This window comes from Cucurbita pepo, chromosome 16 (assembly GCF_057944985.1).
Source record: "Cucurbita pepo subsp. pepo isolate OVF chromosome 16, ASM5794498v1, whole genome shotgun sequence".
Lineage (NCBI taxonomy): Eukaryota > Viridiplantae > Streptophyta > Magnoliopsida > Cucurbitales > Cucurbitaceae > Cucurbita > Cucurbita pepo.
The window spans coordinates 11,123,768-11,141,131 of NC_141813.1; the positions used below are offsets into that span (position 1 = coordinate 11,123,768).

Genomic DNA, 17,364 nt, shown 5'->3' on the forward strand with positions numbered 1-17,364 from the left:
TTGACCAATTCTAACAGGGTTAACGACAAAAACAGAAAGGAAAATCTGTAGGGTTCGAACTGACCTCTAAGTTTCTTGGTGCGTATTGGAGTTGATCACTGGTGGAGTCCATTGAAACTTCACTGCTACTCTGATTTCTTTTCACAGCAGATGGTAGTTGAGCGGATTGAGGCATTATTGACGAAAACAGAAAGCATGGAGAAAACGTTTTTCCAATTGGGAATGGAGCCGTCGTGGGCATCTATGAATCCGTGATTTCAGGCGAGCCGGCACGGGTGCCGGGTGGGGCTAATCTGTGTCCATGAAAGGCAATGCATAATTTTGGAAGGTTTGTATAAAGTCATGAAAAATTAAGTTATTACTTTGTTTTTTTTATCTAAATTCTCATTAATATCGTTTAATTTCAAACAAATATTTTAAATATCCATTATTTTTAGTTTTTTCTTTTTAAATCTTTATTTCTTTTAAAAATAATCTTTTACTTTGGTTGAATCCATAAATAATAATAATAATAATAATAAATTAACTTAAGTGGATTAATATTATTAAAAAAAATAAAATAGGAAGCTTCTATTTTAAAATTAATAGTTTAAATGTTCGATTTTAACCGACCGAAATTCTTAAATCTAAATCTACTGTGTTGGATGATGAAAATCCCGCTCATTTAAGAATACTCTCTCCCTTGGTATGTATGAGGCCTCTTAGGAAGCCCAAAGCAAAGCCATGAAAGCTTATGCTCAAAGTGGACAATATCATACCATTGTGAAGAGTCGTGTTCGTCTAACATGGTATCAGAGTCATGCCCTAAACTTAGTCGTGTCAATAGTAATAGATCCTCAAATGTCAAACAAAGGGCTTCAAAAGAAAAAAGAGTCAAGCCTCCTCGAAGGCAGTAAAAAATGACTAAGACTCTAAAGGAGTCGAGCCTCGATTAAGGGGAGGCGTGCTTTGTTCGAGGAGAAAAAATCATGAGTTTATAAACCAATAATACTCTCTCCATTGGTATGAAGCATTTTGGAGAAGCACAAAACAGAGCCATGAGACTTATACTCAAAGTGGACAATATCATACCCTTGTGGAGAGTCGAGTTCGTCTAATAAGCTCAACTCATTATTTAACTTACTACCTTCGGTTCGGCTACGGGAGTTCAGAGCTCAAGAAGCTAAACAACATTGATTAACGCTCCTCTCCGGCTGCAAGTCCTGGCAGCCGCACCATTGGTACCACTCGACCACCACCGTCTACAACTCCGGCGACTCCGGCGGCTGCGGCAACTCGAACACAGTATATGGAAAATGGATCACTTCATCGATCCGATCCAAAAGATATGGGCCCAAGTTAAAACAAGAGAAGGAAATCCCAGTGACATCGGACACTTGGGCACCGAAAAGTTGATGGGCTTGGGGTTGGGCTTGGAGAATCAATATGGGCCGAGAAGGAGGCGAGATAGGGCTGTGTATTTTGCATAATTGGGCCGGAGGTTACTCTTGTACAAAAGCAGCGTATTATCACATCCCTCTTACACAAAAGATTCACAAATTACAAAGAGAAAAAGAAAAAAATAGAGAAAATTTGACAGAGACCCATAAAGTAGTTTTTCCACAACTTTCACAATGACCAGAGAAAGACCTGAAATGAGAGGGGGAAAAATTATTATCAGCTTCCTAAAAATGTCATCCATCAATGATGCTCTAAAGTTTTAAGAGAACCTTTAAAAGGTTCCAACTACCAGCCACTTAGCTTGACCTTGCAGCAGTCCCACGACAACACCACCGCCGCCGCCGCCTCCACTACCCGGAACCACTATTTCCTTCCTTCCCTCCGCCGATTCCCATGTGATGATATCCACCACTACTGCCATAAACGCCTCCCTGATGATGCCCCATCATCATCATCCCACCATACATTCCACCCACTCCGTTAAATCCACCGCCGCCAACACCACCACCACCAGTACTAGAGTTGACTCCACCACTAGCACCACTGCCGCTGGGCCCACCACCACCACCACTACCGTCTTTCTCCCCCTGTCTCCCCATAGTGCTCTTTTCCCCTTCCAATTCTCTGTACTTTTGCAGATAAGTCTTGAGCGGTTCCACATACTCTTCGAATCCTAGCGTCGTCATGGCCCACAGCAAATCGTCGCCGTTGATTGTCTTCCTCTTCTCTCTCTGGCACTTGTCCGATGCCTCTCCTGTTATGAAGCTTATAAACTCCGACACGCACTCTTGTACCGTTTCTTTTGCATCTTTTGAGATCTTCGCGTTTGCTGGTAACGCCTTCTTCATGATCCTGCTCACGTTCGCTATCGGCAAGAATCTGTCCTGCTCCTTCGCAGACAACTCGCTGTTCGCGTTGCTGTTGTGCCCTCCCGATTCGTTATCCGATTCCGCCATTCCAAACGCCTCTTACACTAATTTCACAATCTCAACCACTTCCTCCTCCTAGGGCTTTCAAAGTAGACTTGATTTCAACGATGTATAGCTACGATACGAACCTTTTCTCCTCCCGATCCATTCTCACAAGAACAATGCCAACAAATTTCTTCAATTATCAATTTAGGTTACGGAAAGAATACAGACGGAATCCTTTCCACTTTTCGCTATAAAAATTGACCGATACGATTCTTTCTCCCACAGAATAAAGAAACAAACACGGAAGAAGAGAAATCGAATTGCTCAACTCTGCTGTATTGACCTAAAACGCCTAACCACGATTCCAGTATCGTATCACAAACAACAGATTATCATCAACAAAATTCTTCTTCCGCGCCTACCAGAAATTCTCAGAAATTAAAAGAAGAAAAAGAAAACTCGGTCATGAATTGAAAAAGAATCAGATAATAGTCAGAGACTAGATGAGTCCAACGCCCGCGACGCGAACGGAAAAGAACGCCCGATTATCCTGCAATTGAAGATACAACAAGAAAATCAAATTGCATTAATAGAGAGATGACGAATGATATTTGCAGAGTTCTGTTTTCCGATCAAGGATTACCGGAATATGTACGGATGCCGTAAAGCCGGTATTGGAATTCCGAATATTAGAGAATCGAGAAAGTCGCCGCCGGAGAAGAAACACTCCAAGAAAACAGGTGAAGGGTGCTGCACAATGGGAGTTGTTAAGAGTCCGACGGGTCGTTTGGGCTAATAATGTAATCGGGAGCGACACGTGTTTCATTTCTCGCCGTTTATTTGTCGATAAGAGTAAGCTTCGTGGAAATCTTTGGACCGTTAGATTGGGTGAGGACCGGCGTTGATCTAACAGTGTAAAGTTTGCTACGTGGCAAGCGACTATTTGTTAATAATCTTGTATTTGTTTTAAGTAGCCTCCTATATTAGTTTTTTTGTTTATTATCTAAAGACTAATTGTGTTCTTTTAATTTATAAAATAATATTTGAATTATAAAAAAAAATCATAAATAAACCAAAAGTATTAAATAATTTAATAATAATGAGTTAGAATAATATTAAATAATTGTTTATTTACTAAAAACTCATTCCAATTAAGGTTGATATTAAACCACTAACTAAAGAGTAATTAAAAATTCAGTATAGTACCACACAATAGAGTGGTGCTAATAATTAAAGCTAATTAATGGGAATTTGTAATTAACTATTTTCCTCTCTTTTTTTTCTTATTTTTTTCCCTTTTTTTAATTATATTTATTAATTAACCTAATGAATTATTATTAATTTATTTGGACACAAATTTAAAATCAATTATAAATTTTAAAAAGTCAAATATAATAGAATAATTATTATAAGACATACTTTTTATTACTATTATTATTATATATTTGTTGATGAATAAGGTAAAGTCTAACGCACCCTACTTTAGTATAATTCAACTGACATAAAATATAGATTTTAAATATTTATAAAATGTAGATTTAATTTCTTCGTAAGTCGGAGATAAAAGGCATTGGTCGGTCCAAGACAACCCTCATCCCTAGCTCTACTTTTGGGCCTAAAACCTATTATCCAAAATTTGACCACCTCTACTGTGTTTGAATCAAAGTTTCTGAAGCTTACTACTAACAAATATTGTCTGCGTTAGTATGTTATATGTTACTGTCATTCTCACTATTATGGAAAGACTCTAGTCCTACTCCAATCAGAGTCAGTCACCAAATACGGTCAAAACGGATAATATTGTTAGCGATGGGCTTAGGTTGCTACCAATATAATAATTGATGTAACATATACCTTCTAATTTTCTTTCACACATGAGTCATTAGATCGATTTTCATCTTACTATAACGAATTGTTCGAGAGAAAATTTCAAAGTCCGAGATAATAAAAATGAAACTTTCCAAACATAATTAAAACCCCGTCTAAAGAATATCGAAAAGTATTCAAAACATTTAGCACGATCCACAACTTTATAATCAAGATAAAAGGAAATTATAAACAGAATAAAGGGATTGCTTTTTAATTAATGGAAAAAGAAAAAAAAAAAAGTATCCAAAGTTTGTAACAGAAGGAACCCAGATTTTATAAGAAAGCGATGAACACACAAAAAAAAAAAAAAAAAAAAAAAGAAACTAATTTAGATAAATTTACAGTAAATCTCCAAAATTACTTTTTATTTATTTATTTATAATAATTTATTTATTTTAAGCTTCAATTTCGAACCTTGAATATTTAATGGATCCCATCGATATGTCGATCTCGATCAAATTCTCCTCCTCGTTGATGTCGTTAATTTCAGCCAACAGCTCCACAAGATTCTTCTTCCTCTTCAGCTTTTGAAACTCAAACGACATGTCGTCTTCGTCGTCGTCGTCATCGGACTTATGGCTGACGTAATGTCGGGTCGGGAGAGCGATTTCAATCAAACTTTCCTCGTCAGAAATGGAACCATCATCAGACCGGTAAATGTTTTTCGCCGTTGACCGGTCAAAAAACGGCCACTCCACTTCAGATTCCTCGGTGGTCGTGAAATTATCATCGGCACATTCACTTTCCGACAGCAAATCCACAGTAGGAGCTGACGCCGACGAGAAATTCCGGTGATCGGAGGAGAGAAAGGTTAGTTCTTTCTGTTCTTCTTGTTGTTGTTGGTGTAAAGATTTGTGAAGCGGAAATGGGTTTGTTTTGGAGATTGAAAAATAAAGCATGGACATAATTAAAGCTGTGAAAGTAAGTAAAAAAGATGAGAAGAATCTTATAAATCCCAAAAAACCCAAAGAGAGGAGAAAAAAAGTAAGAACAATGAAGAACGATAATGGGTTTTTCATAGGAGTAGCCATTTGATCTTCAAATGTGATTTTGAGCTTCATAGATCCAAAAAAATTGAAGCTTTTTGGGTTTCAATCGAAAAAGTTTGAAGCTTTATGAACAAGTGATGAAATGGAGAAATGGGTATGAAATGGAAGAAAAACCCCATTGTTAATGGGGGAAGAAATTAGGGTTTTTGTATAGAAATTAGAGGAAAGCCATGTGCAGATCTCTGAGCTTACCACATGGCGGTTTCCCTCCCAAACTCTTGTTTCAATGCATTACAAAATAACCCAAATAACAAAACAGAGATGAACCATTATTATAATCTTTTTTTTTTCTCTGAATCTGTCAATTTTTTTTTTTTTTTTTTTTTTTTATATATACTAAAAAAGTTTGAATCTTTTACCGAACAACAAGAAACTACTAGTTGGCGATTCGGGGTGTTGAGTTGAGTTACGAAGTTTGAGTTTAAAAAGCGTGTGTAGACGGGAAACAATCGAGAAATGGTGGGTTGAATGTATTGAAATGTATAGATTTAAATATTTCTTAAAAAGTTTCAATATTTCACATGGCTTTTCTGTACGAGTCCTACTCGTTGAACCCAACTTGCATATACCAATCCATTCTACGTTTCATTAATGAACGAAATCGTTTGATGATGAGTTTTGTTATGTCATACCTATTGGGAATTGTTGAGAGGGAGTCCCTTAAGAGAATGATTATGAGTTTATGAGTAGGGAACACATATTGTACTTTGTTCGAGAGCTCTAAAGAGAGGAATCGAGCCTCGATTAAGGGGAGGAGGCTGTCCGAGGGCTACATAATCTTCAGGGGAGGGAGTCCCACATTGGTTAATTAAGAAGACGATCGTAGATTTATAAGTAGGTAAAAAGTAAAACCATGAGAGCTTATGTTCAAAGTGGACGATCATATCATTATTGAGGTTCATGATTCTTTTGCCGAACTTTGATCAAGATGGGTGGCGACGTTTTGTTGAAAGTTTGTAGCTTTAGGGACCAGCTCGAGTTAAATTCAAGATTCTGATATGTAAAATATATGGAGATGTAATGATGATTTTGAGTAGTCTTTTGTCTTCTATGCCATAAGTATGTCGCTACCAAACACAAACCAAAGCTTTTTTTAGGGTCTCCCATGGCCGCCCGGCTGCCCCCCGGTGGGGCACTTTGGCTTAAGCTCGCCTCAAATTCATGCCCTTCTAATCATGCTCATTACCCAACTTCAATTGTACGTTTTTTTTTTCCTATTTGAATGAAAAAAAATAAAAAATAAAAGTTCGATACGTAAATTTTTTAATATTTATTATGAGACAGTCACGTTGTGAAGACCTCATTAAAATCTTTGTCCAATTATATAAATTTCTTGTCAACTCGATAACAACCTTATCGATAATGAATTTCCCTACGAAAGAGAGTTTTGGAGAAAGAGGAAAAAAACAGAGGCAAGTTGTTTTGTTTTTGTATGTTTTGTGTGATCGGAAGGACCTTTTCATCGACTGAAAGGGTACAAGTGAAGAAGGGAACTGGAGTATATATCTATATCTATATATATATATAACAAAAAAAATTGAATGATAATTTTTATTTTTCAATATAATTTTTTTAAAAAAATTAAAATGTACTAATAAATTCAATAATATTTTATAAATAAAAAATATAATATAATATTCTAAAATTTAAATAAGTAGATTTATTTGTGTATTTATTAAATAAGTAAATACATGGGGTGTGGGGCGAGGTTGGAGATGGTCACGGAAAATGTAATCTCCGTCCTCGAACTAGTTTAGCCAACGATAAGAAATCTTTTCTAGCTTTTTCAGTCTTCGGTCTAATTTAGCTAATGGTAAGAAATCTCTCCCGACTTTTTCTCTAATTTCTCGTGTGAATTCACATCCAGTGGTTATTAAAAGACGTCAGATTATGACATCTGCAAGAACATAGACTACGATTTTGATTATACACTAAATAAACTCATACATTAGCATAACCACGTCGAGCTAACCTTCGATGGATCGATTTATTGTTATTGAATAATGCTGGATCTTTCTCAAAAGAAAAAAAGAAAAAAAGAGAGAGGAGTTGAGGCCACTTGTCGGCCAATTGGACAAATAAAGCAGTGCCAATGGCACATGAAAACCCTAATTAGGGTTTGGAAGTTGAGAAATTAGGGCTTGAAAGAAGGAAATGTGATTAAGAAAACCAGCAAGCTGCGTTGGGGGTTGTGATTTGGGAATGTTTTAGATGCCAATTTCGATTCATCAAAGTGGGAGGGGACCATATCTTGGTTTCTGAAATTTTCTTCTTAATATAAAGTTTTTCTACATTATATTTTTTTAATATAAAGTTTTTCTACATTATATTTGTTTACCATAAAGTTTTTTTCTTTATTATTTTTCTTGGATAACTCGTTTACTTCCCATCTTTTCCTTTCTTTATTCCACAACTTGTTTACTTCATCTTTCCTCACTAATTTATCCATTACAACCCTAACGCCGTGACCTAAGATCAAAATCAAGACCTGAACATCATACCTTTCAAAATCCATCAATATGGCTATCATAGAGTCTCCTCTAAGACCTATGAACCCCTCAAACAGCCTCCTCTTAATCGAGCCTCTTTCTCTATAGCCCTTGAACAATTTGTCTAATGACATGACTAAATTAAGGGCATGCTCTAATACCCTATTAGGAATCACGAACCTCCACAATGGTATGATATTATCCACTTTGAGCATAAACTCTCATGACTTTACTTTCGATTTCTCCAAAAGGTCTCATTCCTGTAGCCAACGTGGGACTGTTCTTCCAACAATCTTCAACAAATAATACGTCACATTTTTTAAAGTATCCATGACGTGTTATGGCTGAATCAGCAAAAATAAAAATATACGAACTTTGATATTAAATTCAAAAGCTAACCATACTTTATAATGTTTTTTTTAAGTTTAGTGCTCACTTGTCTAAAGTAAGAGCTTACATCACCCACTAATTATATGACTATGGTTCATCAATGTCCAAAACTTATTTAAAGTCACAACATTAATTTGTAGCTTAGTCTATATTCTATACACATTAAAAACTTTATAAGATAATGTTTTGTGGGGTTTGGACATATTTTTCAACTACGCCTACCATCCATTTATTATTATTATTATTATTATTATTATTATTATAAAATATTATTTTATTTAATTTTTTTTTCACCCAAGTAATTTTAAACCTACGGTCAGAGAATATTAATTTACATTAAGCGTGGTTGACAATCTCCAAAAGAAAAAATAAATTTAAAAATAATAAAAATAAAAAAAGTATATATTATGTAATATGAATTAAATTATTATTACGTCAATATCAAGGACAATTTAAAATGTTTTTATTTAATTTGAGTTTCTTGGAGCGATTAAATAGTTGGCATGCAATAAAAAATTTAAAATAATTATATGAATGTATTTTCCCTTACTTCAAAAATCATTTTTTTATTTACTAAAATTAAAAAATTATCATTAAAATTTGACGGCACAGACAATTTACACTAATGTTTCCCTACCGACCAACTTAACCTACAATTGTCGCAATTATATAAACAACTTTTAAATCATTTTGCTCATTACCCTAAGATTCATTTTGATTTTTTTCCCCACGTTTAATTGATATGATTATACCCGACACATAGTCGGTAGAGGAAATGTGTTCAAGTTCATACATATCTGAGATCTGATAACCCAACGACAGATAATCAAAACCCTTGAATAAAATACACATTTTGTTCGACACTTGAGAAATTTACTGACATGATTATGATACCATGTTAGAAATCACGACTCTCCATAATGATATGATGTTATCCACTTTAAGTATAAACTCGTATTATTTTACTTTTGATTTCTCTAAAATGCATTTTAAATGTCTCTAAATAGAGCCCAGATATAACTGATACATTAGTTCCTAAAACATTACCAAAATTAAGGACCATACGACACTAAGAATCACATTAATATACATGAATCTCTATAGTTTTAATTTACATTTTTTAAAAATAAATCACATCAACACTCAAAAGCCTTAATATGCAAGATTAAAAATTAATTACGGTAATGAGGTGAATAATTTAAAAGATTATGCAATAATGACCCTGGATTCCCTTTGTCATTTTAGCACCAAAATTATAATAATCCAAGAAAGAGGAAATTTATTAAATAAATAAATAAAACTTAAATGAGTTTTTTTTTTTTTTTTTTTTTTTTTCTTTCTGGAATTTGGCTTTATTTGAATTTTGAACGAAGAATTCGAAGTTAAGGGTACCGGAACTAAAAGACAAAAGTTGTTGCAATTGTCAACAAGGGTAAAAGAGTAAAAACAGTAAAGGGTGACGTGTTGAGATTTGATTGGTTCCCAACCACAACTGTATATGAGAAAACTAAGAAGCTTTTAATTATGATTCATTAGCAAATAATAATAATAATAATAATAATAATAATAATAATAAAGGTTTATTAATTTATAAAATGAGCATCATTATAAATAAAGTTCACCCCTTGGTATCTTCCAAACTCATTGGAGGTTAAAAACGCGCCCTTTCTCAAGTTCTTAGGTCTAATTTGTAGAGTAAAAAGGAAAAAAAAAAAAAAAAAAAAAAAAAAAAAAAACCCCAAAAAGAAAAAGGGAAAATTGGGAGTGTTCTTGAGGAGGAGGAGGAGGAGTAGGAGAAAGAAAGAGTGTGGTGGTGGTGGTGGAGAGATTGCAGTGCCGATTTGAGTGTTTTTTATCACTTAAAATCGTGTAATATGTAGAGCTCAAGACCATGGTGCGTTCATTTCTTCACTCAATTCTCGATTTGGGTGCTTCTTTTTCTGCAATTCATCCTCATAATTGGGTATCTAACCTAACTCCATGTTTCTCCAACTTGCCTCTGTTCCTTTCTTTTCACTTTTCTTCTTCAAATCTTGCCTTTACTGTGATGACCTGTGCTTTGTCTCTAAGTGATTTCCCCTCCGTATACACTAATTTTGGGTTCTTCCGATTGAAATCTCAACTGGGTTTTGCTTTGTTTCTCAGATGGAGACGACCCTTTTGCTGAATTGAATTATGAGAACACGACGAAGTGTAGAGAAGCTATTTTTTTGGTATCCTGCTCATAGGTTTTCCGAGCCCATACTTGAGTTTTCTGTGCGTTTTGTTCAAATTCATCCAACGCCTTTCATCTCCCCACCCCCCACAGGTAATTTCTTAAGAATCTGGAATCTGGGTTTTGTTTTTCCCCCTTCAAACAGAGCCAATATATGTATGCATGCCTATAAGAATCTGGGTTTTGTTCTTCACTGATTTTCTCTGCCACTTTATATGAATTCTGATGTTTGAACAGTATTAGCTTGTGTGTAAGTGTTTGTGGCAGAATTCAAGGATGAAGCACAATTTTTCCTTTTAGTTTCTGAGTACTTAATGATTGGATTACCTTTTTGAGGTTGAGTAGCAGGCGTTTGAACGTTAAAGGTTATTATACAATGAATAATGAGGGAGTGTCCAACATACCAAGGACATCTGTGAAGATCTCATGGAACCATGGAGGGAAGCAAGTGGCTATTATTGGATCATGGGATAACTGGGAGACAAGGTACTACTTTGCAGCTAAGATGTTTGATTCTGGACATGTTTTTTTGTCTAATACAGAACATTTTATCTCCTTATGTTAGGGAGATGTTACAGAGCTTAGGAAAAGAATTTGTTATTATCAAGACACTCCCCTCAGGGATCTACCATTATCGTTTCATGGTTGATGGATGGTTGACATGTGCTCCTGATTTGCCTTGGGTTTGTGATGATTCTGGAAATTCTTACAATGTTCTTGACTTGATGGTAATTCTTGACTTCGACTTTTATATTTTCGGTTAAGATAATTAACGCCCTGTATATTTGTTTGGGATAAGTTGTCTTTGCATGATTCCATGATCATGTCCTTGAAAAGATATTTGATTTGGCCTGAGCTTTTCTCTAGAATGTCAAACTTTTGATTGAGTTTTAGATTTTCCCAATTCAAAGAGCAATCTAATAGGTTTGTAAAGCTTGGAAGATTAGAGTATCTGTAATGGTCCAAGCCCACCGCTAGCAAATATTGTCTGGGCTTAGGTTGTTACAAATAGTATCAAAGCTAGACACCGGATGATGTGTCAGCGAGTAGGCTGAGCCCCAAAGGGAGGTGGACACGAGACGGTGTGCCAGCTTTGGTGCGTGGATTGGGGAGTCCCACATCGATTGGAGAAGGGGACGAGTGCTAGCGAGGACGCTGGATTTCGATGGGGGTGGATTGTGATATCCCATGTCGGTTGGAGAGGAGAACGAAACATTTCTTTATAAGGGTGTGGAAACCTCTCCCTAGGAGACGCATTTTAAAAACCTTGAGGGGAAGCCCGAAAGGGAAAGCCCAAAAAGGACAATATTTGCTAGTGGTAGGCTTGGGCTGTTACCGTATCTATCAAAATGACAAATGTAGATTCTGGGGGGTTACTATACTTCAAAAAAAGTTCCCAGGATTCAACTGATAGGAGAAGGAGATGGGATGGAACAGTTAACTTTGCAACTTACTCTTATTTTATTTCTTATAAACCACTTTATGGGCTATTTGGTTAAGATTTTTGGTTGATACCAAACCCACATATGGACTGTATTTTGGAATTGAGGGGCTTAAAAAGGGGGAGACAAAGGTTCGGTGGTGTATATACGATGTATTCGCATTGGGTTACTAATTGCTGCGCCATGGGACAAGGGAAGAAAATGATCGGTTTTGATTTCGGATGCTCGAGTACGAAAGTGTGAAAGATAGAAACAAATCTAGGTTCCTTGTTCTTCTGAATGAACAAGCCCTGATCCTTCTTTCATTACTTTTGGCTCTTAATTTTGGTTGAATAAATCTTTGTAAAAGAGCTTTGCCTGCCCAGTACTCATTTCTATTGATCTGTTTTACAGACACCCGTCTCGGAATTGCCTGAAAGTCTATCCGAGTTCGAATTTCCTCCATCCCCACCGTCTAGTTATGATAACCAATGCTTCAACGACGACGATTTCAGTAGACCTCCACCGGATCTACCGCCACCACTACGAGAGACTATTTTAAACGAACCATCTTGCTGCACGAGTGGTCATCAGTCTGATGTACAGCCTCGACACACTGAATTGAATCATTTATACCAAAATAACGTCGGAGGTGAATTCATGGCACTCGGTTCGACATTCAGATTTTGTGAAAAATACGTCACCATGTTACTTTTCAAGCCCTTGCTGAAAAGAAATTGATAGCCATTGGTAAACTGTTCTTTCCCCCTTCTAAATTTGTGGCATACCCTTTTGTATTTCAACCTCGTAGCTGGGATTAATTGAGCATTGAACAATGATTATTTATGTGAAGATTGTGATACTAATAGATTGAAGAGAGCTATGCCGTATGTAAACTCTGTATTCTTTTTCCCTTTTACTTGTGCAGTATGTTTCAAGCCATTGGAAATGAATTGTTGAACCCATTGAACTATTCTCAGGTGTTTCTTTCCTTCTTTTACTATGGAGTTCTATCAGTTTCCATGTTTATTTTTTTTTGTTCTTTCTGAGCTGTTCATTGCATCCTGTAAATTAATTGAGTTTTGAGTTATTTGCTTCTCATAAGACCCCGACACACGAACAGCGAGATTGAACCGAGTTACTATAGTGTTTGTATTAGTTTCTGGAATAGAATTACAAATCAAAATAGGCATAGACAATGGGTTTGGTGGGCTGTGAAAGAAGATTCATCTCACAGGAACCTTAACCCAGCCATTAGCAAAAGCTATGGCTAAGATCACGAACGGAGTCGACATGCCGAAGATGATGATATAAGGAAGAGGAGCGAAGAAGGAAGATGGGTTTTGTTGGAGTGGAAATTTGATGCTAAGGGAAGAAGAAAAGAGGGAATTTGGCGGCCATTGTTGAAGCAGTTGTGAGCTACTGATATGTTTTGCTCATTTGTGTTTGGGGATCGCATATATATCATAGGAGATTTGGATATGAATGTTGTAGCACTGATATTTGCTCATCTTAGCCAATGCAGGACATGACAGTCAATCCCATGGCCCCATCTTCTTCTTTCGTTTGCACTCGTCGTGACACTTCAATTGCTAGATTGTCGATCTATGAACCCAATTGTTCTTCGTCCCAGCTGTGCTATCTTCAGCGTTCATCGACATCGACATCCCCGAGACTAAAATACTAAGTTTAAGACCGGTGATCATTATTGATATTGTCTCTCTTTCCAGGCTTCCCCTCGTAGTTTTAGAATGTTTCGATTTCCTTCCTAACCGATGTGAGATCTCACAATCCACCCCCTTTCGGGACTCAGCGTTCTCAGTGATACTCGTTCCAATAGACGTGTTGGTTGGAGAGGAGAACGAAACATTCTTTTTAAGAGTATGGAAACATCTCCTTAGCATATGCATTTTAAAAACTTTGATAGGGTGAAAAGAAGTGGATTTTGTTGATGCTAAGAGCATTGTAGTATTAGGATTTGAACTCTGATATCCTCTTTCATTCTTCTTATGAACTCCTCGCACTTCCTGTTCAATTCCTCTGGTATCAACGCGGTGTCCTTGTTCTTGTTCTTGTTCCCGTTCACATTCATCATCCTTCATACCTTCTAATTCATCATTATGAGCTTCTTCAAGAGCAAAGGAACACATTTCCAGTTCATGATCTCGAGTTTCTTGAAGAATCAAACGTCGTGAAACCTGTTGAATACGTAACAATCCCATTTCTTCTCACCATCAACCGATCTCCTTCCATCGCCTGCAGCTTGTTCCTTGTCAGCCACACTCGAGCGAGAGTTTAGAGAAAGGAAAAGCAGCAGAGTATTGCAGAAGAAGAACATATAATCCTTGTGAATTGTAGCAGAGAAGTAGAAGATCCATGAGTAAGCTACAGAGAATGAGAAGATGAAGAAGAAAAGTGGTATGGAAACAGCAAAGATCTTCATAGTATAATGTGGATTGTGGATTGGAACAATTTTAAGATATTGACTCGACTTCTGCTCGGACATTAAAAATATATAGAAAATATTGTTGGGACATTAGTTTGCCATATCAGTCCACCCATCACTAATAGATATTGTCTGTTTTGACCCGTTACGTATATTCATTAGTCTCGTGATTTTAAAACATGATATTGTACAAAGGAATGTTTATTTCTCCTCTTAAACCGACGTGGGATCTCAAACGTCCCACAAACCTATAATGAACTATTTATTGAGGATTATTGGGAGTGAGTTCCACATTGGTTGGTTAATTTAATGGAAGATTATGAGTTTATAAGTGAGAAATACAATCTCTATTGGTATGAGACTTTTTGGGGAAACCCAGAGCAAAGCCATGAGAGCTTATGCTCAAAGTAGACAATATCATACTATTGTGGTGAGTCGTGATTCTAATACTATTGAGAGTAGTATAGAAAGTAGACAATATCATACTATTGTGGTGAGTCGTGATTCTAATACTATTGAGAGTAGTATAGATATATGCCCAAAGTGGACAATATCGTACCATTGTGGTGAGTCATTCTAACTGTATTGAGAGTAGTAGAGAGGTGAAAGTGGATATATTAGGTTAAAATTGCAATTACTAAAATTTGTTACCGAAACTGAAATCAAATTGCCCTGAGGAATGTAGAAGAACGAAGATCACAGCTTGGCGGAGAGAGCTTCAAAGTGGAAGGCGCTAGCCAAAAGATATTTTGCTACTCACTGAGAAGGGTGAACTACTTTGCCCCAATCCTTCTACAATGTGTCGGAGGTTGGAGGATTTCCATTTTTTTCATCTTTCCTGTTCGAATCGGTTAGTTGATCCTCGAATCCCTGCTTTTCGTTTTCCTTCGATTTGTATCTGAACTGGGCTTTAAATGAATTGAATATGAAGTTTTTCTTGAATTTATTTCTATCGTAGTCGTTACCGCTTCAATCACAAAACTCTGATTTGTGGGAAAATCATGAGGGTTTTGCGATTTCGTAGATTTTCCACTCTACTGAGCTCTGTAGCCAGAACTTCTGCTTCTGTAAACCCTAATTTGGATGTGACTTTACGAAATAGGAAATGGAATCCAATTCCAATACCTCACCGATCAATTCCCGAACCCAGAGGACAAGACCTTGATTTTGTTAACGTCGTACATAGCCATCTGATTCATTCGGATTGGACTAAGCTTGATTGTTTGTCATCGGGTCTGACAGCATTCAGAGTCAAACACATTCTACTCAAAACCCGGAAGGACTATGTACTATCGCTCGAGTTCTTCAATTGGGTTACCACTCAAAATCCTTCTTCTCATACCCTTGAGACCCATTGCATAATCCTCCATATACTTGCTAAACATAGGAAGTTTAAATCTGCAGAATCAATTTTGAGGAGTATCATAGATTCGTGTTCTATTGAGTTTCCTTCTAAGTTGTTTGAGTCCTTATTGTACTCTTACCGAGTCTGTGATTCTTCCCCGCATGTTTTTGATCTGCTTTTCAAGACTTTTGCTCATTTGAAGAAGTACAGAAACGCCTCTGATACATTTTGTAAGATGAAGGATTATGGATTTTTACCCACTGTGGAGTCATGTAATGCGTTTCTGAGTTCCTTGATTAATTTCAACAGGGGAGATATTGCTTCGACGTTTTATAGAGAAATGCGACGTTGTCGGATTTCGCCTAATTCGTATACGCTCAACTTGGTTATTTGTGCTTCCTGTAAATTGGGAAGATTAGATAAGGCTAATGAGGTGTTTGAGGAAATGAAAACCATGGGGTTTTCTCCAAATGTTGCATCTTACAATACACTTATTGCAGGCTACTGTAACAAAGGTCTTATAAGCTCAGCCATGAAACTCAGAAGTACAATGGAAAGAAATGGAGTTCCTCCAGATGTTGTTACTTTTAATACTCTTATCAATGGGTTCTGTAAGGATGGGAAGCTTCAAGAAGCAAGTAGATTATTTGGAGAGATGAAAGCAATGGGTTTATCTCCCACTACTGTAACCTACAACACTTTGATAAATGGCTACAGCAAAATGGGCAATACCGACATGGGCAATAGACTTTTTGAGGAGATGTCGAGGTTTCGAGTTAAACCCGATATCCTTACTTACAATGCCCTGATCTTGGGACTATGCAAAGAGGGAAAGACGAAGAATGCAGCATTTCTGGTTCGAGAGCTTGACGGGAAGAAACTAGTTCCAAATGCTTCGACGTTTTCTGCTCTAATTTGTGGGCAGTGTGTGCGGAAGAATTCGGAGCGTGCATTTCAAATATATAACAGTATGATGAAAAGTGGCTTTAGCCCTTGTGACCAAACCTTTAGGATGCTATTGACCACTTTCGTTGATAATGAGGATTATGATGGAGCAGTTCAATTATTGAAGGACATGTTGAAGAGACACAGGGCTCCTGATTTGGATAACTTATGTGAGCTTTGTGTTGGACTTGGGCGATGTGGGAATGGTAAAACAGCTATAATGTTATGCAGTGAGTTGGAAGCTCAACATCTCTTGCCAGAAGGTTTTGACAAACTCAAAGTATTCAATTCATTGCACAATGGATAGTTAACCATATTATGCTCTGTTTATCAGATCAAACTGCCATGTGATTCAGCTGCAGTAACTCACCTAAGAGTCTTCTAGCGGCGAAACACAGAGGTAAGCCTGGATGATGCCTCCATCGACTTGAATTATATCAGACTCGTATCGACTTTTTTGTCAGTTGATTTGCAGTTTTCAGTCTAACAACTCGTTATCAAATGATTCGATCCAAGTCGATCACCAATATGAAGCAACTATAGGTAAAGGTATCTTATGTTATGCTCCAAAGGGTATCATTGCCTTCCCCTTCAGAACTTTCATGGGCTCTCACTCTGTCAATGGAGGATTTACTGGTCTCGCTTATGCTGTTTCTATGGCATGTTGAAGTTCTTAAACCCAACTAAATTCTTGTTAGTTGAGTTGATTGCTGTAGAATACTACTTAGCCGATTAGCTTTCATTCCGATCCTAGTCCATGGAATGAGACTGATGCTCTTTTTCTATCGGGTCGTTTGTCGTCGTTTCTTATTTTATACAAATAACAAAGTTGATGATCATG

General features: G+C 36.7%; 4 protein-coding genes, 1 non-coding gene and 1 pseudogene across 10 annotated transcripts; 2 read left to right on the forward strand and 4 right to left on the reverse strand.

The window, feature by feature from the left end:
- Nucleotides 1–1,426: 1,426 nt before the first annotated feature.
- Nucleotides 1,427–3,278, reverse strand: LOC111777892 (nuclear transcription factor Y subunit B-3). The gene is given in 3 exon segments (XM_023657623.2): nucleotides 1,427–1,795; nucleotides 1,797–2,904; nucleotides 2,998–3,278. Coding segments are annotated over 2 exon segments (684 nt in total). The 5' UTR covers nucleotides 2,397–2,904; nucleotides 2,998–3,278; the 3' UTR covers nucleotides 1,427–1,711.
- Nucleotides 3,279–4,599: 1,321 nt separating this feature from the next.
- Nucleotides 4,600–5,560, reverse strand: LOC111777891 (uncharacterized). The gene has a single exon (XM_023657622.2). The coding sequence runs from the start codon at nucleotides 5,282–5,284 to the stop codon at nucleotides 4,619–4,621; it is 666 nt and encodes a 221-aa protein (XP_023513390.2). The 5' UTR covers nucleotides 5,285–5,560; the 3' UTR covers nucleotides 4,600–4,618.
- Nucleotides 5,561–10,316: 4,756 nt separating this feature from the next.
- On the forward strand, nucleotides 10,317–12,924 carry LOC111777625 (SNF1-related protein kinase regulatory subunit beta-2). 4 transcript variants are annotated; one of them, XM_023657305.2, is made up of 5 exons: nucleotides 10,320–10,459; nucleotides 10,703–10,852; nucleotides 10,932–11,094; nucleotides 12,202–12,537; nucleotides 12,716–12,924. In XM_023657305.2, exons 2-4 carry the CDS (start codon nucleotides 10,743–10,745, stop codon nucleotides 12,526–12,528), a joined length of 600 nt encoding a protein of 199 aa, XP_023513073.1. In that variant the 5' UTR covers nucleotides 10,320–10,459; nucleotides 10,703–10,742; the 3' UTR covers nucleotides 12,529–12,537; nucleotides 12,716–12,924. The 4 variants fall into 4 exon arrangements, with proteins under 4 accessions (XP_023513072.1, XP_023513071.1, XP_023513073.1 ...); XM_023657304.2 differs by having other exon boundaries at nucleotides 10,317–10,459; nucleotides 10,712–10,852; nucleotides 12,202–12,816; XM_023657303.2 differs by having other exon boundaries at nucleotides 10,319–10,459; nucleotides 10,715–10,852; nucleotides 12,202–12,816.
- Nucleotides 12,925–13,013: 89 nt separating this feature from the next.
- Nucleotides 13,014–13,454, reverse strand: LOC147789089 (uncharacterized; annotated as a pseudogene).
- Nucleotides 13,455–13,731: 277 nt separating this feature from the next.
- On the reverse strand, nucleotides 13,732–14,230 carry LOC111777037 (uncharacterized). The gene is made up of 2 exons (XR_015412111.1): nucleotides 14,020–14,230; nucleotides 13,732–13,915 (listed from the first exon to the last, which is right to left on the reverse strand). It is a non-coding gene; the product is annotated as an uncharacterized LOC111777037 (transcript).
- A 628-nt stretch (nucleotides 14,231–14,858) lies between these two features.
- On the forward strand, nucleotides 14,859–17,362 carry LOC111777747 (Tetratricopeptide repeat (TPR)-like superfamily protein). 3 transcript variants are annotated; one of them, XM_087118524.1, is made up of 2 exons: nucleotides 14,859–15,083; nucleotides 15,336–17,362. In XM_087118524.1, exons 1-2 carry the CDS (start codon nucleotides 15,031–15,033, stop codon nucleotides 16,828–16,830), a joined length of 1,548 nt encoding a protein of 515 aa, XP_086974650.1. In that variant the 5' UTR covers nucleotides 14,859–15,030; the 3' UTR covers nucleotides 16,831–17,362. The 3 variants fall into 3 exon arrangements, 2 of the variants coding, with proteins under 2 accessions (XP_086974650.1, XP_086974651.1); XM_087118525.1 differs by having other exon boundaries at nucleotides 14,860–15,083; nucleotides 15,888–17,362; XR_015412116.1 differs by having other exon boundaries at nucleotides 14,871–16,923; nucleotides 16,999–17,362.
- Nucleotides 17,363–17,364: the final 2 nt, after the last annotated feature.

Excerpts from the sequence above, each read along its gene's own strand:
- LOC111777891 (XM_023657622.2), bottom strand. The coding sequence starts at position 5,284 with ATGAAGCTCAAAATCACATTTGAAGATCAAATGGCTACTCCTATGAAA.
- LOC111777625 (XM_023657304.2), top strand. The coding sequence starts at position 10,743 with ATGAATAATGAGGGAGTGTCCAACATACCAAGGACATCTGTGAAGATC. Across the intron at positions 10,853-10,931 it reads TGGGATAACTGGGAGACAAG|GGAGATGTTACAGAGCTTAG; the intron begins GTACTACTTTGC and ends TCCTTATGTTAG. Across the intron at positions 11,095-12,201 it reads ACAATGTTCTTGACTTGATG|ACACCCGTCTCGGAATTGCC; the intron begins GTAATTCTTGAC and ends TCTGTTTTACAG.
- LOC111777747 (XM_087118524.1), top strand. The coding sequence starts at position 15,031 with ATGTGTCGGAGGTTGGAGGATTTCCATTTTTTTCATCTTTCCTGTTCG. Across the intron at positions 15,084-15,335 it reads CATCTTTCCTGTTCGAATCG|GAAATGGAATCCAATTCCAA; the intron begins GTTAGTTGATCC and ends TTTACGAAATAG.